The sequence below is a fragment of the Peromyscus leucopus genome, chromosome 3, assembly GCF_004664715.2.
Source record: "Peromyscus leucopus breed LL Stock chromosome 3, UCI_PerLeu_2.1, whole genome shotgun sequence".
Classification (NCBI taxonomy): domain Eukaryota; kingdom Metazoa; phylum Chordata; class Mammalia; order Rodentia; family Cricetidae; genus Peromyscus; species Peromyscus leucopus.
In genome coordinates, this window is record NC_051065.1 from 108,030,303 (window position 1) to 108,055,429 (window position 25,127).

The 25,127-nt window shown below is 47.8% G+C and overlaps 2 protein-coding genes across 5 annotated transcripts in view; both read left to right on the plus strand.

Annotated features, from left to right (window-relative positions):
• Fgd5 (FYVE, RhoGEF and PH domain containing 5) overlaps positions 1 to 4,178 on the plus strand; it is a 98,869-nt gene extending 94,691 nt beyond the window's left edge. The window contains 2 exon segments of the mRNA XM_028854940.2: positions 2,110 to 2,264; positions 2,612 to 4,178. Coding sequence (XP_028710773.1) covers positions 2,110 to 2,264; positions 2,612 to 2,648 — 192 coding nt within the window. The 3' untranslated portion in view covers positions 2,649 to 4,178.
• Positions 4,179 to 18,463: 14,285 nt separating this feature from the next.
• Positions 18,464 to 25,127, plus strand: part of Nr2c2 (nuclear receptor subfamily 2 group C member 2) — an 82,495-nt gene continuing 75,831 nt past the window's right edge. For 2 of the 4 annotated variants that reach the window (XM_028854982.2, XM_028855003.2), the window contains exon 1: positions 18,464 to 18,799. The gene's annotated coding sequence lies outside the window, so the exon portion shown is untranslated. Of the gene's footprint in view, positions 18,800 to 19,124; positions 19,895 to 25,127 lie in introns of those variants that run through there. The other 2 variants (XM_028854994.2, XM_028855009.2) reach the window with 1 other exon arrangement.

Sequence of the window (25,127 nt, forward strand, 5' to 3'; positions counted from 1 at the left end):
ACAAACAAGCCTAGCCTGCTCCCAGGGAGGACAGATGTGGGCTGCGGTGGTGTGATCTTGCTGTCAGAGGCTGAATGGACCAGACAGTAAGGTGGTTTCCGTCTCCAGGTCCTACCACCTTGGGGCTTCCATAAACCCACTTTACAGTCGAGACTTAAATGTGTCCTGACCATTGGTGGAGGGCATGCCCATCAGCCTAGGGCTGGACTGTCTCAGGTGACCTGCCTCCCTGTCGACAGACCTGCAGCTGTGGTGGTCACTGTGTGACTGTCCATCCTCAGACACCAGACCAGCAGAGGAGCAGGCAGACAGAGGGGACCTTTGTTCATGTGTCTACAGTGGGACTTTCTGCACCAGGGACAGGGGCTCATCTTTCCAAACTGAAAGTTGAAGCACAGCTCAAAACAGCCACATATAAGAAGGCATGTCACTGAGCCAAGCGTGATGGTGCGTGCCAATGGATCTTGGCATCAGAAAGCCGAGGCAGGGGAATTACCATGAGTCCCAGGCCAACCTGGGCTACAGTGTAAGACTTTGTCTCAAAATAATAATAATAATAATAATTTAAAAAAGCAAGCCAGGACAGTGGCAGGACATTTTGTAATCTGTCAGGTTAGGGGAATTCTAGCTTGGTGAGACTTTGTGTCTGAGCAGAGGGTGGAGGTCTGTCAGTTGCTTTCTCCGGGCAGTAACCTTTGGTAGCAGGTGCGTGGTTTACCCTTTTTGCCTTTGTGCTGCTGACCTTCTGCTGGGCTGGATTAACTCCCTTGGGTGTGTTTTATTACGGTGTCTTCACTATTTATAAACATGCATTCTTCATCCCTATAAAAATCTACTTTCTTCATACATAAAAACCTTGGGTTTTCCACTGAGCACTGTATTTCCAGTGTCCTGTGTGTTCTTTGGGTCCATCTCATGAGTGCTCATGGCATCATAGCCTAGACACTGGAGGGCTCTTCTGAGACACCTTAAACAAAGGCTTGGTGAAATGTGTACCAAATGCGTTACCAGAACAAATTCTGGGACACTAAGTCATCGACTACTACAGTCTGCTGGAAGAATACTGGAAGGCTGTGAGTTCAAATCCTGGCTCTTCCTCCATGCTCACTGTGTGATCTTGGGGCATTGCTTTCTCTGTCTATGGTAGAGCATTTAAAAGATAATGGCATTGACCATGTCTAGTCCTAGTTTGCTGTGAGAACCTGTTAAGTCCCTTTCCTTTCCTGGATTGGTCCTGGCTGGAAGCAAGGGTGATCAGAGTCTGCCCAACCCAGAAACGATCTTTCTCTGGAGGCAAGGATCAATATTAGGGGCTGATACAGGTGTGGGTTTTAAAAATATTTTACTTATTATTTGACAATTTCACATTTTTATACAATGTATCTTAATCTTATCCACTCCCCACTCTCCCAATGCCCCTCTGCAGGTGGAGTTTTCTGTCCCACCAGCCCACTCCCAAATAACCACACAGAGACTTAATATTAATTATAAATGCTCAGCCAATAGCTTAGGCTTGTTATTACTTAGCTAGCTCTTATTACTTAAATTAACCCATATTTCTTATCTAAGTTCTACCATGTGGCTCCTGGCCTTTTACCTCATTTTCTATGCATCCTGCTTCCTCTGCATCTGGCTTGCCCTTCTTCTTCCCAGTTTCTTCCTAGTCTCGCTCTCCTGCCCAATCCCTTCCTATCCAGTTGTAGGCCAGTCAGCTCTTTGTTAACCAATCAAAGTAATACATATTTACAGTGTACAAAGATTATTCCACGCAGTCCTCAACATGTTCCCTCCCGCCTTCGTGTCTGTGTGTGTCTGTGTGTGTGTGTGTGTGTGTGTGTGTGTGTGTGTGTGTGTGACACATTGAATCCAATTAGTGCCACCTGTTAGATGCTGCTTTGTTGGCTTGACCCTGTACAGGGGACCACAGCTGCAGGGAGTTTATGATATGGCCATGCCATGTCCAGGAAGAGTGTTTCACAGTGCTTCTCCCCATCCTTCAGCTCTTTCATTTTTTTCCTCTCCCATCCTTTTATGATGTTCCCTGACCCTAGGGGGATGGAGGGTTATGGGTGTGGCTTTAACATCAGGTTTTCCTTCTGTCCCCTGCAGGACAAAGTGGCCATGGAGAGCATCCCTCTACTGGGTTTTACTATTGCCCCGGAAAAGGAGGCCGGCAGCAATGAAGCAGGACCTGTCTTTCACCTTTACCACAAGAAAACCCTGTTTTATAGCTTCAAAGCAGAGGACAGCAATTCTGCTCAGAGGTACCAGCAATAGCTAGTCTTCTGTCTTACAGAGAAATGTGGTGTTGCCCTGCATTGTTCTACTCAGGCCCCTGGAGTGGGGCTGGGAGTGGAGGGGGTGAGGGGGTGGGTGGGGTGGTTCTAGAATAACTGCAGGCCTTCATATTCTGGGCCATGAGACTTAGATTCTCATGATTGCTTTATATGGGCCGGCCTTGGTTCAGTCAGCTTTTACACTATCCCAGGCTGTTTTATAAATACAGGAAATGTGTCTGGGAAGCAGACACAAACAGGGCACAGTCCTGGGCTTTAGGCTAGCAGGGCTCTGGTCCAGTCCCATAGATACCCAGTGCTGTCTTGATTCACAGGTGGATGGAGGCCATGGAAGACGCCAGCGTGTTATAGCAGTCACTAGATGCATGGACTCACAACAAACTCTTATGTTAATGTGGGAACCCTTCCAGAAGCTGCTCCTGGTTTCAGCTCATCTGGATGCACGTGTGGGTTCTGCATGGGGCTTGACCTTTGTTTGCCCTCACAGGTGGAACCCTGAGGGATATTTATGGACCTCTTCTTTTCTGCCTCCATGCTTCCCAGCCCCCATCACAAACTGTACTCTTATCTAAAAGTGAGTTAAAATTTAGTACCTTGAAGACATGGAAACCAAGAGAAAAGGACATTTAGCAACATGGGCTTTTTAGTAGAAACTGGCTTTTCCTGGTTTTACTCCTGGCGAATAGGACCACTTTCCACTTTCTTCAATGTCCATATGGTGCCTCAGCTGATGTGGGAACCAGCCAGAACAAAACAGCGGCTCATTGAAGCACTTTACCATCATGTAGAGCTGCAGCCTGCTGTGCCAGATCTTCCGAGAGATGGACGGGAGTTGGCCGCAGATGGGTCCAGGGACTCACTTGCTGTGGAAAGTTGACTCCTGCAGCCTTGCTGTGGCTTGCCAGGCTAGGAGGAGGGGAGCATGCTCCCTTCCTAAGATCCTGCTGCCTGAACTGCCACAGCTTGGCAGGCGAGTGGTTCCCTCCCTCCCAAAATCCTCAGCACCACACCAGGGCTGCCCACTACTGCAGCACGGATCCCTTAAAGACGGAAGATCTACATCGGCTTTCATCTGCCTTCCTGTGGACACACTGTGCACGCTGACCACGCTGTTGATGGGAGTTCGTCCTCACTGTGACACATGTCCTTGAGCTGTATCACCCATGCCAGCTTACTTTTTGAGAGCAGTAAAGAAGGAAGAGAGAAGGGAGGTCATCAGAAAGTGGTCTGGGCAGAGAAGTGGCGTGAGCAGTACAGAAGCACTGTGTGGCTGGAGAACACTTTGCACACCTAGGCTGAGCCACCTTGGAGCTGGAAGATGCTTTGCACACCCAAGGCAAAGAGCGCCACCTCCCTCTGGGCACCTGAGGCAGAGCCGCCTCTTGCTGGGCGGTTTTATGCTGGATGGATTTTTATACAACATAGGGGGAGGGACAGGATTCCTCCTCATTCTCACTGAAACTGAAAAAAAAAGAAGTAATTTTCATCATTTCCTGAAAATTTTAATTGTCTTTCCCCCACAAAAAGGATTTTTTTTTTTTTAAAGTACCATCTCAAGGACTTACTTACATTAAATATGTTCAGGGATTTCTTTTTCTAGTTTTCAGTTATTTTTAAATGTTTTTTTGCAGTCAGTGCATAATTAATAATTCAGGTTGGATGGGCCAGAGGTGTTCCTGTTAACTTCTGAGACTGTCACCACCCTAGGATCCTTCTCAGAGTCACTCACATGTGACTGGGCCGAGACCCATGAACCTTTACAGAGTGGAGCAGGACTCAAGTACTATAGTCCCCTTTGCTACAGTTTCATTTTCTGTGATTTCAATTGCCAGAGGTCAACTGTGGACTGAAAATATTAAATGGAAAATTCCAGAAATAAGAGTGTCTAAGTTTCCAATCATTGTTGCTGTAGTCTAGCGTTCCACTCTGTTAGTCAGAACTTCCCATAGGCCTAATGGGTGCATTACACATTCTCAGGAGTCCCCATGTGTGCGCAGGAACAGCGCAGTGTGCGTGCCCGGGGCTGCTGCCATCTTGGGTGCCCACTGGGACACTTGGACTGCTGCTGTCCGGGCGGTGGGAGGGTCCCTGATGTGCCTTGTCATTGCCCAGTGTCCTTTTCCAGTTCTAAGTATGATAGATAGTATATCTGAAAGTCATCTGAGGACCTCTTTTTTATTGCATTTATTTATTTGTTTATTTAGTGCTGGTTATGAGACCCAGAGTTTCACACGTGTTAGGCCAGGACTCTGAGGCTGACCCATACGCTGGCAATTTTTACCCTATAACATCTGATATCTGATACTTAAGTGGGGTTTTTATTTCTGTGCAGATATTCACCTTGATTTTTTTTAAAAAAAATGCCTGGATTACCCATAAAATATAGCAGACAGGTCCACCGTGACAGTCCCCACCTTCTAAGTGACTGGGCCAGGCCCTGCCTGTTTGGACCTTTGTCACCTCTTCTTCCCACAGTTCTCTGTGTTCTGGTTTCAGGCTAACATCTTCCTGACCACTCTCAGTGGCCCTTGTGTCCAGCCCATTTCACATACCCACGTTGCCTGTCTGTCCACTGAGTCTGACCAGAATCACAGGATGAGCTACCTCACCAGATCTGAGGGCATGCTGGTCCCCCGGATCCACACGGTGCAGAAACACCGGGCTGCGATGCCACACAATGTGCCTGAAGCTCCTGCAGGCACGGAGCAGCCCCACACGGAGTAGCCTGCACGGAGCAGCCCTGCACTGCACCGCCTATCCCAGGAGAGGCTGTGCTGTATGTAGCCCAGGAAGTTAAGAGCACAGACCCTGGACACTCGCCGGAGCCGCTGGGGAACCCACTGTTCTCTTCTGTCACAGAAAGATCTCTGCAGTGTCTTGCAAGCTGGGGAGACAGGCACACACTGAACAGTAACGAAAGTCCATCCACAGATGCCCTGCTCAGACACGGTGAGGACAATCACAGGAAGACCTTCCTCTTTCTCAGGACAGTGACAGGACAGTGGTGGCAGTGAGGCTGCCATCCCTGTCCATCGGCTCCCTCTCCCTCCATCTTCCATACCTTAAAGAACCTTTCAAGCATGGCCTTGCTTGCTTCATGGAGGCTTTGCTCAAAACAGGCGGCCTTGCTTGGGGGTGGAGTGAGGAGAGCCGTGGCTTCATGGATTCCCACATACTGCGGTTGCGGTAGGTTCCGTTGGTCTGAAGAAGTGGGAAGGCGTCTATGCCTGTCGCTAAAGCACACCAGAAACGGCAGTGCTGGCCAGGGTGCAGTCTGGTCCTAACAAGAATTCTGACGTGTCAGAAATAAGCTCTGAGTTTTCCTGGTGGTGATAAATCTCCAGAGACAAACTCTGCCTGGCATGATCCGGGGGAGGCCCAGGAGGAGGGTGATGATGGTCCATCTCGGAGCATGGCCATGCAGGAAGGTGTGAGGGCCAGCAGCCAAGGCATGACTGGTTACTCTATATCCTTTCTTTATCCAGCTTCTGACTGTAAATGTCACTAAGCAGAGACGCCCTAGCACAGACTGAGGCCTCTGAGGCTGATGGCGTAAGCGTGCAACCCAGGTTGCTTCCTGAAAAGGAACAGGGCCACCAATGGGCTGGTTATCGCAGTTGACACATTGTTAACTGATCTGGCCTGCATCCTGTGGCTTTGGAATTCTCACCATCAGGAGGGGACGGCTGTGTTCACCCTGCTCTCAGCATAGGTCTCACATTGGCTTCAGCAAGTGGGAAACCAGCTTGACAATAGCAGGTTCCCAAAGGACCAGAAGCGAGTTCCTTTGGGGTTTCTGACTTGCTATCCAGTGTCAGAGGTGGTTCCCAGAGACTGACTGCCCCCACACCTGGGACTACAGGCGTTCCGTGGATAGCCACCAAGGAAGGCCAGCATTGCTTCTTGGAGCTAGCATGCTCTCAGCAGCTCCATCCAGCTCCCTGTACCCCTGTTGTCTGCTGGCCATCGGACTAGTCTTTGAGGACCACCGAGAGTAGCACAGACCCAGGGATGCCTTGGATGAATGTCCCCCCAAAGTGTAGTCCACAGGGTGCTGCTGCTGCTGTGGTATGGGGGGTGGGTAAAGCTCCTGGAGGGGAGCTTACTCTCCTGCTCCCTGACCCTGAGCAGTTTGTTCTCTCTGGGCTTCGTCATTGCTATCCAGTGGCCTCTCTCCAAAGACCCAAAACCACAAGTTCCCATGATCTTGGACAAGAACTTCCTCCAGAGCTGTGAGTTAAACCATTTTTCTTTTTCTTTTTTTCTTTTTCGGAGCTGAGGACCATTTTTCCTCATAAGTTAATGGTTCTAGGTATTTTGTTATAGTGATGGAAAAGTGCCTAATATCACCTGTCAGTAGGGGCTGGAGGGGGATGGTCCTTAGAGAATCAGTTATTCACCCTCTGGGCCAACTTTTCTGGAAGAATACTCCAGTTTGGATTAGAGGCATACAAGGGTTGTGCCTTGCCATGGATTTGGGGATGATCTGTGATAGAATAGTTAGAGGTCAGTTATTTGGATCCTCGGTAAGATGCTTGCTTGAGTGTCTTGTAGGGGTTGATTTGATAGTTCCTAGCCAAACAACTGTCAACCATCAGCAACTGAGGTCTGTGTGATTTTCAGCAACTGGAAGTACCAAATGCCTTGACTTGCTAGGCCTCTTGGTTCTCCCCAAAAGTTCAGCAAAGCAGATGCTGTTGTTGCTTGAACTTTGCTGATGAGGAGCCTAGGGGTGTGAACTGGGTCATTTTCCCAGGGTCTCACACTTGCCATCTGCCCTAAACAGAGCCTTGCCATGGTCGCTTCCATAGTGCTTCTCTGGACTTGTGTGAGTGGAGGCTAGAGAACTTTCTGATGCCCACAGATGAATCATTCTGAACAGGACTAAAAACCCAGCTGCAGAGGGTCAAAGTCATCTAAAAAACCACAACATTTCATCACATAATATAAAATCTGTGGACATAATCCAAGATGTTATCAAATACAATTCTATTTTCTAGTAACATTTAACATAAGTAACATCTCAGGCAGTGGTGGCGCACACCTTTAATCCCAGCACTTGGGAGGCAGAGGCAGGCGTGCCTCTGTGAGTTAAAGGCCAGCCTGGTCTACAGAGTGAGTTCTAGGATAGTCAGAGCTACACAAAGAAACCCTGTCTTGAAAAACCAAAACCAAAACACCAAGATTTACCTCAACTGCATCTCGAAATCTAGATATTTAAAACCCAAAGTAAATGTGCTTTTTAAAATGCCCTCTCTTTACTTTTCTTTAAGACAGAATCTTATCATATTGCCTAGGCTGGGCTCGAACACCAAGGCTCAAGTGATTTTCTTGCCTTAGTTTTGACTACAGGCATGCATCATCATGCCTAGCTTTAATTTTTTTTCTCAGAGCTGAGGACCAAACCCAGAGCCTTGTGCTTGCTAGACAAGTGCTCTACCACTGAGCTAAATCCCCAAACCCATAAATCTACCACTTGATGTTCTCAGACCCTTAGAAATTTGTGACATGCATGAAAAAAAAAAATGTCTGAAGGCTGTGATCAAAGGTGTTCTAAGAGTTAACAAGTCTGGTTTGGGAAGGGAGTGGACATACCCACTCACCACACAGAACAGTATACTTGTTCACAGAACACCACAGTGGCCTGAGGACTCACAGAAGATGGAGCAGCAAGCCTTGGGAAGAGATACTACAGATCTGCAATGGGCCAAATTTGCCTGAGAGGACCAACCAAAGCAGGGAGCTGCTGGGGCACTGCCTCAGGATTCATATGGAAGTCTCTGGTCTGTGTCGGTCTTCCTGCAAGCCTGCTTGGCCTGGGATGGCCTGGGCATCCTCTGGTAGCACACACAGGGCCAACCCTTGGGATTCCCTCTCTGGTAGGTCGGTACAGGGTGCAGCCCACACATTTGGAGGTTCTGCATATCAGCAGGATGGAAAGAAAACGGAAAGGAAGAAGGGCAGTGTCTAAGCTGCCTGGGAGCCCTGAGTGAAATCTTAGCTGTCTTTGGCGGTGCTGCCAGTGGGGGCAGTACCTCTGCCAGCAGTGTGTATGCAGACGCACAGAAGAAAGGTGAGACCCAAGGGGGCTGGAAAAGGATGCTGCAGAGCAGGAGAGGTGTCAGTTGTATGAGGCAAGACTGTGAGCACTTTTCAGAATTCATCGTGTGTGTGTGTGTGTGTGTGTGTGTGTGTGTGTGTGTGTCTGTCTGTCTGTCTGTCTGTCTGTCGCTCGGTTAGTGGACTGCTTGCCTAGGATGCATGAAGCCCTGGATTTGATTCCCAGTACCGCAAAACTGGCCGCAGTGGCACATGCTCACAATCCTACTCAAGGGTTAGAGGCAGGAGGATCAGTGATTCATCTTTGGCTACAGAGCAAGCCTGAGATTAGCCCAGGCTGCATGAGACCCTGTCCTCAAAAACAATAAAGCTCCTGTCTCCTCGTGCTATTGTAACTGCCATGGACACAGGGGAATCAAGGTGTTGCTAAGCCAGCTGTCTCCTAGAGACACTCCCTGTGGCCCCCTGGCCACTGACACGATAGGCTGGTGATCACAGGAAGTTCCTTGTACAGACTTCAATGCCATTAGACTAGAAAAGGTGGAGTGTCTCCAGAGCAGAATACTGGCAGACTCACCCTGTCCTTATTCGGACACTGTTAGAATTGCTGGACATGACCAGTGGGGAAAGGAGAGGTGGCCCCTCCACAGGAGCAGAGGAGAGGCTTCTGTGGAGTAAATCCATAGGAAGAAGTCAAGAAGGGTGCTGCAGCTGGGTGCCATGTTTCCACCTGACACACATACATGTGAGGAAAAAACAACTTAGCTGTGTGCCTCCACTGTCCTTCAGGGCTAATCTATTAATTTTCTTGCTTTGATTATATGTACAATGCACATGTATTTGTAAGATACATGTAGGGGTGTGTGTGTGTGTGTGTGTGTGTGTGTGTGTGTGTGTGACGCGCTGTGCGCATGCGGCCGCATCTGTACCGCTCTCAGAGCTCTGAGTGTTTTTTTTTAGGACTGAACCTAGGGCCTTGTGCACATTAGGCAAGTATTTCATCTGTACCTCTCTCTCTAGCTCCCCAGCCTCCCCTGAAAACTTTTTAAGGCAAGATCTTGCTTACTTGTCCAGTTTGGCCTTGAACTTGTGATCCTCCTGCCTCAACCTCCTAGGTAACTAGGATTACAGACCTGTACCAACAGCCTTGGCTATGATCTACTGTAATTATTCAAGTAAAATGTATTGATACTTATGGACTGTGGTCATCACATTTTGGGACTGGATATATAACTCATCAGTAGATGCTCATCCCCAGAAACCCCCAAAAGTTTCCGGTCTTATATTCTTTTTGTTTGTGTAACACAGTTTTGAGAAATTTAAATTTATAGTAAAGCTATACAAAGGTTCTTTTGATCAGGAGACATATTCTGCAGTAATACAGGGAAATCCTAACCTTTTCTCTATCTTTTTTTTTTTTTGGTTTTTCAAGACAGGGTTTCCTCTGTGTAGCTTCTCGACTTTCTTGGGACTCACTTGGTAGCCCAGGCTGGCCTCGAACTTGCAGAGATCACTAGCTCTGCTCCGAGTGCTGGGATTAAAGGCGTGTGCCACACGCTGACATCTAACCTTTTCTTTATACATAAGAAAAATTATCCAGTAGATGAGTGTTGCAAATCTTAATGTTTTTGAGCCGGGCATGGTGGTGTGTGTGTTTAGTCCCGGCACTTGGGAAGCCAAGGAAGAGGCATCACCAGATCCTATCTTTAACAATGAAAACCAAGCCAAACAAAAGTGTACTTTCATCTTCAGGGGAGGCCTTGAAATGGTCAAGTCATACTCTCTCCTAAGTTGAACTTAGAGGGAAAAGTGCAGGAAGATTCAGCTATAATTTTCTAGGTCTGTATATCAGCACTGATGTCTCTAAACCTGTCCTGGAGTAAAATGTGAGCAGTGAGCTGCAAGAGAAATGTGCAGGGGACTGGGAATAACTTAGTCTGAGGCCCTTATGTCCAATGTGTACAGATGGACACTATGATCCACAGATGTCCAGTGAGCTACTCTAAATAAATGACTTTCTACATTGCTATGTGGATAGTTGGTCATGCCCTAAGGCATGGGGCTTGATTATTACAACATATATAATTATGCAAGTTTTTGTGGGCAAAATATTAAACAGTTTTTAGAAATAAAGCTATATGACTACTTGGTGTGACTCTGGATTTTACTTTGTGGGGCCTGGTGAAAAATGATACTAATTCTCACTGAAATGATTTCACTAATTTCTTTTAAAAATATCATCCCATCACCTGTTCCACAAAGATGTTCCTTTTTTTTTTTTTTTTTTTTTTTTTTTTTTTGGTTTTTTGAGACAGGGTTTCACTGTGTAGCTTTGGAGCCTGTCCTGGGACTCACTCTGTAGCTCAGGCTGGCCTCGAACTCACAGAGATCTGCCTGCCTCTACCTCATGAGTGCTGGGATTGAAGGCGTGTGCATCACTACCTGACAAGAGTTGATCTTTAAAAAAAAATAGTTTTTCATCCAGCTGTTGTGGTGCATACCTGTAATCCAAGCCCTTGGGAGGCTGAGGTAGGAAGGTCAGGAGCTGAAGGTCAGCCTGGGCTCCACAATCAGACCCTGTCTCAAAAGTTTTTTGTTTAAAGGAGTGGAGAGGTGGCTTAGCCAATGGGGTTGTGCCAAGTATGCACAGGGTCCTGGGTTCAATCCCCAGCGCATGCACATGTACACAGACTTCGATCTAGCATGGCACATATTCAAAGTCTGTCAGTGAAGGTGACTGAGTCAGGGACTCTGGGTTGAGATGCAGCTTTTGAGTGCCTCAGTTTACCACGTACAAAGGTGCTTCCAACTGCTTCTCTCCACAAGCATCCTCTGTCAGGTGGTGAAGGCACAAGAGACCTCAGCAAAAAACAGACTTGAAGCTGGTTCTAGTGTTGCCACTAGTGCTGGTGACTCTGGAACAAGACAGCCAGATGACCCTCCCCAGCCAGGGGCATCCTCCTCAGCTAATGCTCATTAACTCTCAGTTAGTCGACAAATTACCCTTGCTGACTGAAATTCCGATAGACCATTGGCTGATAAATAAATGCTGACTATCCTAATACCTGCATCATAATGAAAACATTCACAGACAAATAAAAATTAATGTTGAAACCCGGGGCCTCGAAAAATACAGATATTCAATCCCAGGATTAGTTGGCTGGAAAGCAGGCTTTGCATGATAAACCTTGCATCTGAGTGCTGGAGTGTCCAGCTGGCCCCAGAAGAGGGTGAATGAGTGCTGAGCTCTGTGGATGCCACGCTAACAGGAGTCCGAGGAACTCGCAACATGGTTATACCCAGGTACTCTTTCCAGTGATTCTGAGCTGGCAAACACAAACAGGCACAGAGAAGTCACCCTGGAGACAGGTAACTGCACTGTGCCTGGGATAGCCAGGAGCATCCTGAGGTAAAACGTTTGAGCTTGTGCAAGCCTGGACCAAGCAGGGGGCTGCCTCACAGGGAAAGAGGTCTATACGGAAGACAGGAGGATGAGGAGAGGGAGTAGCAAGGAGGGTGTGGCAGGCTCAGGAACTGGGGTAGTTTGGAATAAGCAGAGTGCAGGGAAGTCCCCAAAATGACACTCAGAAAGGCTGTATGGAGTCAGGTCAGTCAGGGTCACTGACATCACCCTACAGTCACTAGACTGTGGGGACCTTCACATGGTTTAGAAGAACAGTTCTGAGTTCTGGAAAATCCATTCTGGTCCTCTGTTTAAAGATAACTGAACACATGGTTGGTTCTGGCACAGCTGCTTACCGTGATCCCTCCCAAGTGTTCTTTATCTTGGATCTGTGCCTGTGGTGACTAATCCTGGTTGTCAACTTGACTACAGTAGGAATCAGCTAAAACTCAAGGAGCTGGTCATGCCTGTGAGGGACTTCCTTAAACAGATCATTTGAGGTGGGGAGGCCCATGCTAAATCTGGGCCCCACCTTCCCGTGGCAGCCCACATACAAAGACATGGAGGAAGGAAGTTTTTGCTTTTTGCCCTTGGCCCTCACTCTCACTGGCAAGCTCATCTAGCCTGCTGCTGAGGCATCCCTTTGCTGGAATTAAAACTTCTTCTCCAGGATTCCAGCATAGACTGATGACCAGTCTCTAGGAACTGTGGTGATATTTTGTTTGTGCTCTAACAAATAAAGCTTGCCTGGAGACCAGAGTGCGGAGCTAGCCACTAGAGGCCAGGTGGTGATGGCACACACTTTTAATCCCAGCACTTCAGATCTCATGCCTTTGATCCCAGAACTTGGGAGGCACAGGCCTTTAATCCCAGCACTTGGGAGGAGGAAACAGGAAGTGATATGGCTGGCTGGAGAGAGGAAGTGATAAGACAGGAGCTTGGCCTTTTCCGTCTGAGGCTTTGGTAGAGGTAAGAAGTCTCTCTAATGGCTGAATGTTCTACTTCTCCGATCTTTCAGCTCTCACCCTCAATATCTGACTCTGGGTTTTTATTATTAAGACCAATTAGAATTCACACTATAAGGAATCTTCTGGAACTCCAGCAGCAGATTGGACTGCTGAGACATCCAGTCTCATGGACTAGACAACTACCTGGTTCTTGGCCTGTCGGAAACAGCCATGGTTGGACTACTTGGACCATAGTCTGTAAGCCGTTCTAATAAATACCACATACATATTCGTTTATCAGTTCTGTTCCTTCAGAGAAGCCTGACTTAGAGTACCTTCCTCTAGTGTGGTGGAATCCTATTCCCTGCCTTGAACTGGAAAGGCCTTGGTGACGGCCTCAGGAAGGAACAAACAGAGGAAGTGATATGGAGTTTGAATCCACTGTGCTGTGATGGAGTTGGCCATGTACAGAGGCCACTTGGAGGTGTTCACACTAACAGCATCAGCCAGACGCAGATGACTCCAGGTCCAGCCATCACATATCTGATCCTAGAAGTCCAGATTGTAAGTTGCTAGAAAGGTGACTGTTGGTTTTGAGGCCATATAACTTGGGTGTTGCACAGCAAGAACCAGAAAATGTGCATTTCTGGGCTCCTTTCCCAAACTGGAAAGACAACAGATGAATAAACACATAATCCAGAGGGTGACGGGAGGGGAATGCAGAAAATATCAATTCATTTTTGGAAGAGCACTTCACATCCCAGCAACTGACTTAGCAGGGGAGAAATATTACCCGTGTGTCTGCAGAGGGGAATACCAGAGGGGCATGCAAAGGACCCTGCCCCTAGAGAGGCTCAGAACTGAGGCACAGGCCTATCAGAAGGCCAGGATAGGACCAAAGGCAGGATTAGCCTGTGGTAGTATTGTGTTCCCCAAAATATTGTGTACTCTAATAAATTTATCTGGGGTCAGAGAACAGACAGCCACTAGATACAAAGGCTAGAAAATGGTGGCACTCACACCTTTAATCCTAGCATTCCAGAGATAGAAATTCCTCTGGATCTCTGTGAGTTCAAGGCCACATTGGAAATAGCCAAACATGGTGACACACACCTTTAATCCCAGAAAGCCAGCCTTTAATCCCAGGGAGTGGTGGTAGAAAGTAGAAAGATATATAAGGCGTGAGGACCAGAAACTAGAAGCATTTGGCTGGTTAAGCATGTGGCTGGTTAAGCTTCAGGCTTTCCAGCAGCAGTTCAGCTGAGAACCATTGGGATGAGGACACAGAAGCTTCCAGTCTGAGGAAACAGGACCAGCTGAGGATCCGGCGAGGTGAGATAGCTGTGGCTTGTTCTGTCCCTCTGATCTACCAGCATGGACCCCAATAATTCGCCTCAGGTTTGATTTTATTAATAAGAACTTTTAAGATTCCTGCTACATTAGCCCAAGGTCAGTAAGGAGAAGCAGAACCCTGCTCCCTACACAAAGACAAGCAACTGTACTTTCACTTAGCAGCAAGTGTTTTTCTATGGAAAAGAAATCAAGAGGCTGGGGACCAGGTCACAGGTGTTTCTGGGAGCTTGGATGCCTCATACTCCGCCTAAACTCACTGCTAGAGCTGTACCACTCAGAGAGGGATGCTCCATTCACTGATTTCCTAGTTATACAACATTTAAGAAAACAAAACCACTTCACAACCACCCTCGATCTCAGAGCTGGGGACCAAGGGCAGGTACAGCTTTCTGAGAATGGAATCTATTTTTCCATTAGAATCTCAAGATTCATGCCTCCTCCAAAAACAAGCTCTGTGGCTCTAAGATATCTGAGCCAAATGTAACTTGTAACTTGGAAATCATCCTCACCCCCTCCTGAAAGGCCTGGGAAGCCCAGGTCAAAACAATTCACAAAGGGGCTACATTTCCCATGTCCCTGTATTCTGGAGCCACCATCTACCTTAAGAAAGGAGGCTGGCTATTCAAATAGAAGTTGTGACCTGCCCAGGTAGCCTTGACAGAGGCCAACTCTGACAAAAACATGAAGGTGGGGGCAGTTTGCTCAGAGTCTTCATGGGCAGAAATAACTATCAGTGTTTCGCTTGCCAACACGTGACTTTGGGGAAATCATCCTCCCTGTGTGGGGCCTTGGCCTCTCCAGCTGTAAAAACAGGCCAATGCCATACGCTTCACGAGACTGTTGTAAGATGAAGCAGTATAAACAGGCCAGGAACACGCAGGCTGCTATCCATTCTGTCTGTTCTAATTCCACAATAAGCCTAATGACATCTACACGAGCTTCATGTTTATTTTGCAAGCATGTAACAATTATACAAGCAACATGAAGCTAGGTCTTTGAAATGATTACTACATAGTAATAAAGCATAAGCCAGTACAGAAAACCCGACATCCCTACATGCTTATGAAAGGTAATTATTAAGGCTTCCCTCTAAGAAAATGCAGGCACTATCAGCTTTACGATACAAAAAAGGGAAAACCGTTTCTTCCTGCAGTGCTGGGGGGAGAACCTGGGACCCTTTGCTTGCTAGGCAAGGCCCCTGTCACTGAGCTGCACTGTGGCCTGAAGCTGCCGCCTATACTGTCACAAAGGCAGTCTGTTAAAAAGCAGCTTAACTGATGTTCATTTAGTCAGGACTTTGATTTACATGTGGGTGTAAAGTAACACCGAATGGGAAGTGTTCATGTTAGACTCAACGAGGAAACACCAGTTACCGTTCCTGCTCTTAAGGCCACAGATAATCAATCACTGACCACGCATTATATTGATACCTTGAAAAAGACCTACTCAGGGGACCACGAGTCTGAAAACCACTCATGGACAGAGCCCTGTGCATGGAGTCAGAAGACCCAGGCTCACATGGCAGCTCAGGAATATCACTGGACCTGGTTTCCCTGAGGTCCTTGGTAACGATGGGACAGCATGGAAATCGTCGTTGTCACGCACTGCTGTTGGAGAGCCTCCACACTCACACTATGTTACCATGGCTGAGGGACAGGCAGAGTCTCAGATAACCTTCATCCAAGACTGTGCTGTCTCACACATCCCTACAGAGCCCCAGGCCATGACAGAACAGTCTACTGAAATGGTCAGAATTTAAAAAACAAAAAATCTTCTAAACTACATCTTGAAAGGTTAAACAATTTTATTTTGAGCTGAAGATGAAACTCAATTGGAAGGGTGCTTGCCTAATATGTATTAGGCCCTGGGTTCCATCCTGTGCTGGCTAGTTTTTAAGTCAGCTTGACACAAGCTAGTGTCCTCTGAGAGAAAAAGAATTGAGAAAATACCGCTATAAGGTTGGGCAAGCTTGTAGGGCATTTTCTTAATTAGTGATTGATGTGGAAGGGCCCAGCCCATTGGGATAGTGCCACCCCAAGGCTGGTAGTCCTGAGTTCTATTGGAAAGCAGGTTTAGCAAGCCAGTAAGCAGCATTCCTGCATGGCTTCTGCATCAGCTCCTGCCTCCAGGCTCTTGCCCTGTTATCCAGACCACCTTTGATGATCTGTGATACAGAAGGGTAAGCCAAATAAAACCTTTCCAAGTTGCTTTTGGTATTACTGTTTCACCCCAGGAAGAGAGACCCTGGGGCACATCCAAAGCACTACCTAAACTGGACATGGTGGTGCACTCCTGTGCTTCAGAGATGGATGATCACAAGTTCATGGTTATCCTTAGCTACACGGTGAGTTTTAAGGCCAATTTGGGACACATTCTAAAAAATCGTTTTACCTATCATACATTTGAGCAATGAGTTCACTGATTAAGCCTGGGATACATCAGTGTTCTCTGTGGTGCTCAAGAGAAGTACTGTTGCCAGCCCCAACTGACGCTGTGACCTGACTGCTTCAGAACAAACAGTCGGCAGTTCTGAAGTACACCCCAGTGAAAAACCTTATATTAAAGGCTGGTAACTAATGTTAACGGCATTGCAAAGGTGAAGCAGGCCTTTTACCCCAGCACTCGGGAGGCACTCTGTGAGAGTTTTTTTTTTTTTTGTTGTTGTTGTTTTTTTTGAGACAGGGTCTCTCTCTACATAGCTCTGGCTGTCCTGGAACTATGTAGACCAGGCTGGCCTTGAACTCAGCGATCCACCTGCCTTTGCCTCTCAAGTGCTGGAACTAAAGGAGTGTACCACCACACCTTTTTAAAATACAGAGTTCCAGGTCAGCCAGTGCTACACAGTAAGACCTTGTTTCAAAATAAAAGCACTACAAATTCAAATGTGGATGGTTACTAACAGAAACCCACAGGTAAATGTATAACTAACATAACATAATCCTCCTTACATGGTGCCATTTTGTGTGTGACTCTAAAATGTATTAAAGTGTTACAAAGCCTTGCTGAACCCAGCTAGCAAAACTTTTACCAGCTAACAATGTATCTGTGTAGATGTGTCCATGTGATATTTTCAAGAGAAAAGTTGCTACAATTTATCCAAAAAGCTACTTAACACTCCTGCAAATGTGATCAATAGAAGCCTGGCTAACTTCACTAAGAGTAGTTTCAAAAGGGCTGGTAAAGGCCCTGGTTTTGCTTACTGTGCCTACTGCATTGGGCTGGTTACTTAACGTGGGCTCCAGTTCCTGCGTCTAACTGGCAGTTTAAGAACGGTGCAATTGCCAGAATATTAACTGAAGAAAAGGAAAACTACAAGCCAAGATAGGTGCAGCCATTATCGTTTATTTGTAAATCTTGTACAATTGTAATGTTCCTCCCAAAATCTCACTTAATGTGAATTTTTACACTATATCTGTATTATTTAGTATTACAAACTTAAATCCTTGGAAAAGTATATAACAGAGCATTCCATATTTACAAGGATTTTACAAAGGACTTATATGTGGGCTACCTCAGGTATGCCACTGAGCTCTCTGGGTCACATGTCCTATAAATGAGGAAAACTTCCTTGCCATTTCATCAGATCCCGTGGAGGCTCCTTCCAGCTCGAGGGTCTGTAGGGCACAGAGATACTCCCCCCACTTTCCCAGGCGAGGAGGAGAGCAGAGGAGTGTGTTTAAAATACGTGTCACCAAATAGAAATTCTATTAAAATTATGGGCAGAAAACTCAGAGTTGGAGTCACCCTGATGAAAGCCTACATGAGTATTGCAAAAATTTGGCTATTTATCTTGAAGCATTTATTTCTAATGAGCAAGGAGGGAGAGGGGTAATTAGCTGGTAGAGCATCTCCAATCTACACAGCACAGTAACCAAGGGGAGTGGCTGAACACTGCAGGCAGGCACCGAGGAATGCCGGCACCTTCCCAAGCCCACTCGAAATTAACTTGAGAAACAGAACCCAGAAGTTGTGAGATCAAGGGGCCAGAGGCGTTCCAGAATGCCATCAGTGCGAGCCCAAAGCTGCTTTACACAAATCACGAAGGGGAGGGGCATGGGACCCCTCAAGGCTGGGCTCCAAGGTTGAGCAGCTATTTAAAAAAAAAAAAAAAAAAACGGGACCGGGGCATCTGCAACACTTGCCTGGTCCGAGCTCCAAAACACAAAATCTGCCGCCCATCCCGAGGAAGGTACCGGGGGGCACAGTGCCTTCCCCGGAAACGGCCCACTTGCGACCTCCGGGCTCGGCTCCAGTCTCGGGCCGCTTCTCCAGCCAGCCAAGGGGAGCCTGCGGGAGCCGCGGCACCTGCCCGGCCCAGGCCCGCGGCCCTCAGCTCCGGCGGCCGCCGCGGCGTTCCGGTGCACGCGCGCGCTCGACCAATCGCGTGCTCGCCCGCCCCCCGCCGCCGCGGTGAGGCTGGCGCCGGGAAGAGGAAGAGGAACATTCGCCCTCCTCCTCCCAGCGCGCGGGCGGCGGCGGCAGCGGCACCGGGGTCACGAACTCTGACCTTTCACTGACAAAAACAATAACAAAGCGCGGTCCCTCCGCGACCCCGGCGGCGCCAGGGCCCGGCCCGCCGCCCCGCTCTGCACCGGCCCGCCGCGGCGTCCCGGCCGCCCGAGCCCCCCAGGCTCCTGCCCTCCGGCGCCCGCCCGGGCCCGCGCCTGGCCCTCCGTGCCGGGGGCGCCCGCCGCAGACACGGGACCTGCTCCGCGGCTCTTGTGGCGCCCGACCCTGAGGTAAGAGCGAGCCCGCCGGGCAGGGGCCGCGGCGCTGGCGGAGGGCGGGCCTGCGCCGCCATGGAGGCCGCGGAGGCCGAACGCGGCCTTTTACCTTTGCCACGGAGCGGTGGCGGCGGCGGCGGCGGCGGCGCTTTGCATAGTGGGCCGGGCCGCGCCCTCCCCTCCCCTCTCTCTCTCTTCCACTCCCCTCCCCGCCCGCAGCCGAGCCCTGCGAAGCCGCTGTCCTGACCGGGCCGGCCGCGCGCCGCGGGGCGGAGGGGGGGGGGAGAAGGTCCGCGGCCCCGCCTCACGCCTGGCCCTCCGCCAGCGCCGCCATCTTGTCCCCGCGCCGCCGGCCGGCCCGGCCGGGTTCCCCTCTGCGCGCGCCCGGCCGGCCCGCTCCTTCCTGTGCGCCCCGCTCCTCACCCCGGCGCTCCCCGCCTGCCGTTGGCTGCCACCCTGGCCCAACCGCCGTTTTCCCCTGCCTGGGAGGGTGGAGTGGGAAGGAGGGAGGCGTGGGCAGGGCGCGACCTCGTGAGTGACGGCCGCGCTGGCCAATCGCCCCCCGACCGGAGGGCCGCGGCCGCCGGCGCCGCCCCGGGGCCGTGCTGGTTGGCCCAGGCGGGAGAGGGAGGTCCCCGGGGGTTCCCTGGTGAGGGGCGTGAGGTCCGGGCGGGCGGGACTCTGCAAGGCAGCAGCTCCGTGGGTCTCGGAGGGGCTGCGAGGCTGACGATGCCTTTTGAACCCATGGCGCGGGCCTGGGAGGAAGAGCTCGCCGGCACACGGAGGCTCTTCGGGGTTCGCCCTTTGCTCACGGTTCTGGACGGAGCCCCTCTGGCGGGCTCAGTTTCAGCCGGTGGAATTGGGACCCCAGGCGTTTTTTGTCAAACAGCGCCTCTCTCTTCAGCATTGTTTGAGGGGCTAGTCGCAGAAAATGGAGTGCAGGCTACGCTTCGAGCCTCAGAGTGATTTGCAAATGGTGGTGTTAGCTTATGCTTTTTTTTCTTTTTACTGTGGTGCTGGGGACGGCTCTGCCGTTGAGTGACAGCCCCAGCTCCAAAATGGTGATGTGGAAAAATACGATATGGAACCGGCCGAAGTGGAAAACTTGAGGTGATTCTCGTCCCTTCGTTGATAAAACACAGATGTACTTAGTTTTAGGCACCAGGGATACATCCGGAGATTCAGCTGGTCAAGGAGCCATTCTCTCCCCGAGTGTTGGCTGCTGGCCTCGTGTGTGTTTCAAGGGCTCAGAGGGTGGTCAGTTCCTCAGAAGAAACTGGATGATGTGCTCAAGGAGTTGTGAGGGCATTAGTTTAGATTGGAGGACGAGGAAGGCAGGCTTCTCTGAGAAGGTGATGTTTGAATCGAGGTCAGGGAAAGAGCAGGTCCCAGATAGCAAGCCTGAACATGGGAAGGGAAGGCTTGGGACATGAATGCCTGGTCTGGAGGGAGAGCCTCAGAAAATTACTTTGCTTCCAGATTTAAAGCCTTTGTCAGCTTTTTATGTCCTTTTGAAGCTGCCAGATATTTGCTCAGCTCCACTAATACTCTAGCCGGAATACGAAGATGACTAAGACATGGATCCCTAAATATGTGCCCGTTAGTGCATACGTGTGAATTCTTTTCTCCCTATCTCTGGATGCATACAAAATAGAAGTTAACCGTTGTGATTAATAGCCCAGTTTACTAAGCGGTGTGATTTGGGGCAAGTTACTTAGCTGCTTGAGGCTTAGTATTCTCATCTGAACAATAGAACCCTTCTCCAGAATTGAGGGTTAAATGAGTTTATGTAAATAAAGAGCTTATAGTGCCTGGTTTATAGTAAGTATTGAATCAAAAATTACGAAAATTAGTTATCTGTTCAGGACATTGGCCTAGACAGCATGGTGTAGGAGCAAAGGCCCTGGATTGAAGCACTGGGATTTGACTACCGTTTTCAGATGGCGTTTAGTGCCCAATCTAAAAGTTTGTTTAGAAAACTTTGGACCCAGTAGTAGTAATAAAACTATGGCATGCTTTATAATTTGCAAGTTACAGTAGTGGTAGAAGTCCTTTTCCAGAAACCTTTCTGATGTTTGTCATAATTTTCTTATCCCTGGGCCTTCTAGTTCTCTCTGCTCCTAACTCACTGGCCCACCATCTTTGACAGTGTGGCTTACCATCTTCTCCAGGCCTTTCACCCTGATATCAAATGTCTGCCCCTCATATTCCTCCCCGACCCCTAGTCATACAGGTCTATGCTAGAGCTTGCCTTTCTCGGGGACATCCTCCTTGGTTCCTAATGCCATTCTAGGACAGATTCTTTATATACTTTTCCTTATAGCTTTAATCTCACTAGGTAATTACTCCCTTATGTGATTGCTTGATTAATGTCTAGCCTCACAAGTACAGTATCAGTTTTAGGCAGGCGGAATTATTTTGCAAATCATTATGCATCTAGTACTTAGCAGAATACCTGACAATTGTTAATTGATGATACTGCTGATGACTAAGTGATACTGCTGATAACTAAGTGATACTGCTGATAACTAAGTACTGCATATTTAGTTGGTTCCTTTTTAGGAATGCTTACTTGGCAGTTAGGTTGGCACAACCGGCAATAAAATGCCCATTATACTTTTCAGGGAATTTGAATTAGACTTCAGTAGACATTCTTTTAACATATTTTTTTACAGAGATAAAACTGATGAATGCTATGATCTCCTTTTAATTGTTTACCAAAGTGAAAAGCAAATTTTACAAACTATAATGTCAAGTTTCCATTGGAAAATTTGGTAACTAAAATATTTGTATATAATATAATAGGAAGGGCTAGCTAGCATGCAGGAAGCCTCGAATTCCATCCCTAACACTGCATAAACCTGGTGTAGTGTTGTAATCCCAGCATTGGGGAGGTGGAGGCAGGATCAGAATTCATTGTCATCCTTGGCTGCACAGAGAGTTTGAGGCCAGCCTGGGCTACATAAGGTCCTGTGTCAAAAAAAAAAAAAAAAGATACAAATATTTGAAATTAAATAGCAGTATCTTTTTAATAATATTAGTAGTCACAGTTTTAATTCTTTCTTTTGGATGTTTCAAGAGACAGTTTAAGTTAAGCCAAGCAAAGACTATCAAAGAGATTGTAATAGGCTGTCCCAAAGTGACTTGCAGCCCAGTTTGTTCTGCACTGTGAATTCTAAAGTTTCCTGAATATTTATGAGGTGATAGAATATTCATAGAGTGAATTAACCTTTCCCCCCCTCCCAAAGTATGGTGGCTTTTCCTTTTGGACTTTCTCTTTCCAAAAGCTGGAGCCGTCAAAATCAGAATTCGATTGATACTATAATATCAGATCTTTTGAGGATGTAGACCATTGCTTCATGTACATGTGTGGGGAAAGTTCTGTTACCTTAGTTTCTGATATAGCAAGAACAGCTTAGTTGAAGCTTCAAGGCTGTTTAACCACAAAGGGCATTTTAATAGGAGACACAGCTACCAATGTACAGCTGCAGTTTTCCCCTAATTATTTTTTTTATCTAACTCCTTGTCAGCCTGTAGTCAATCATACCTTAAAGAAGAGACCCAGCCAGTTGTGGTGGTGGCTCAGGACTTTGATTCCTGTACATAAAAGGCAGAGGTAGGTGTATCTCTGAATTCTAGGCTAGCCTGCTCTACATAGTTCCAGGCCAGCCAGGGCTGTATAATGAGAACTCTGTTGGAGTTGGGGTAGGGTCTGTGTCAATAGTCTCTTCACTTATTAGAGGAGTTCTAGGAATTTTGAGGGTTTTATTGTTTAGTTCTGTTGTTTTGTTTGAGATTGTTACCTGACCTTTAGTCCCTGGCCCCTAGTTATCCTCTTGTGTTAGCCTCTGAGCAGCTGGGGCTATTGGCAGGTCTTGCTACCATGCCTAGGTGGACAATTTTTAATGTCTTCAAGGAGCCAAGTGACCTGGTATGATAGGAGTTTGGACTGTGGAGCCCAGAAACTTGAGTAAGTAGCCTTTTTGAGGTTTATACATTTGTAAACTTGGAAAAAGGGAGCCAACACTGAATGGGAGAGAGTGGGGCGAGGATTTGCCCCAATGACTGCAGACAAGAGAGGTGAGCCTGTGGTGAGGAGCTGGCCTATGTCTTGTTTGAGTGGCTCCACATACTGAGGATTACCTTTGGGTATTTGTCTTTGAGTTCTCCTGTATGCCATTTGCTCCAAAGGTTGTAAGCATCAGAGTGAACACCAGTATGGTCTTGAATACCAACAAAGACCATCTGTAAAAGGGACCTTTGCTGTAGAATATTATTTTAAGGTGTGTTACTTTTGTTTATGTTACATTTCTTTAACTCTGTGAAGCTGTGTTACTGTGCCTGTCTAAAACACCTGATGGTCTAATAAAGAGCTGAATAGCTGTAGCTGGAGAGCTTTTCTCTCCGGGTCCCACCAAATCCCACCAGTCCCAGAGCCCACTTATAAAATAAACACACAGACTCTTACATTATTTAAACTGCTTGGCCATTAGCTCAGGCCTATCATTGTCTAGCTCTTACTCTTATATTTAGCCCATTTCTGTTAATCTATATTTTGCCATGTGGCTTGTGGCTTACTGGAACCTTACATCTTGCTCGTCCTGGCAGCGGCTCCAGGCAGTCTCCCTCTCTGCCTTCCTGTTCCCTCAGTTCTCCTCTCTGTTAGTCCCGCCTATACTTCCTGTCTGGCTACCGGCCAGTCAGTGTTTATTTATACAGAGCAATATCCACAGCAATAGCCAATAGCAAGGCAGGAGAAAGGATAGGGGTGGGGCTGGTAGGCAGAGAGTATATATAGAAGGAGAAAACTGGAAGAAGGGAGAGCTAGGAGCCAGAGAAGGAGGAGGACTCCGGGGGCCAGCCACCCAGCTACACAGCAAGCCACGGAGTAAGAGTTAATTTACAGAAGTTATAGAAAAGGAAAAGCCCAGAGGCAAAAGGTGGATGGGATAATCTAAAGTATAGAAAAGCTGGCTAGAAACTAAGCCAAGCTAAGGCCAGGCATTCATAAGTAAGAATAAGCCTCCGTGTGATTTATTTGGGAGCTGGGTGGCGGGCCCTCCAAAAAAGAGCCAAGAAATAAACAGACTTTAGCATCTCATCTCAAGTGAATAAGGGGACCGGAGCCTGTCTGGGCCATATAATGAGTTCCAGGCCTGCTACCCTGTTTTGAAAAACAGAGTAGGAAGTGGTCTTGAAGCTCATTGAAACCAGCCTCACACCTGATAAAAATTCTCTCCCTTTTAGTGTCTTGCTTTATTGCTGATTTCTTTCTTTATTTCTCTCTCTCTCTCTCTCTCTCTCTCTCTCTCTCTCTCTCTTCCTCTCTCCCCCTCCCCCTCCCTCTTTCTCTCTCACATGTAGCTCTGACTGGCCTGAAACACTCAGATCTACTTGCCTCTGCCTCTCCACTGCTTGATTAAAGTCATGTGTCACTATATCCCACTTACTGGCTGACCTTTTTCTTGTGTGTGTGATCATCATCTGAAATTCATTCATATTCTTGTTACACACTATAGTCGATGATTCTTCTTTGGTCTTTGGAGGTTTAACTTGTCCAGAGGCTGAGTTGTTCCTTCCTTATAACCTTTGCCACGTTCTTCGAACCCTGATAGCAGGGATGCCCATTCTCATTACAGTTACCCTGAAAGCTGGTGTTGAAGCAGGAGGGACTTTCTGCATAAAGGCATGGCAGCCAGGGAACACTTTCAACTAACATAGCTCACAGTGAAGGAGGTGTATATAGGGGGGTCAGAGGCCTAACTCAGGATATTGCCAGGGGGGATTTGTTTAGGGATATTTCCACCAGGTTCACACCCTGGCATCTGGGCATCTTGGAGAGATGGGAGTGGAATGTAAAGGACAGGAAAGGAATAAGTTAGTGCAGACTTTTCACTGGACTTTATGAGTCACTTCTAGACTCCAGAAGCTTATGTCAATGAAAGTCAGTATTTACTGATAACCCTAAAGGTTTGTGGAAATGTTAGAATGTAAATCAAGAAGAATTTCATTGCAAGAGTATAATTTTCTCTAGTTCGGGTAATGGGTGATGTAGTAGAAGGTGCTGGAGCCTGGAGAACTGGGCAGCTGTTAGGAGAAGGAGGCTGGTGGGATTGCACTCATAGGTGAGGACTCTTCAGGGAACCTCTCCTTGTTTACCTTTACTGCTCTGTCAAGTAATAACAGCTATGCAGGAAATAAAATAGATTCCTACCAAGCCCTGGTTGATTGGATGCCTCTTGAAGTTGCCCAGTGCTGGAAAGTTTCTGTTTGTATTTTCCCCAGGGCCTGTTATTCTACAGTGAATCTGATTGTGTATTAATAGAACATTTCAGAAATGTCT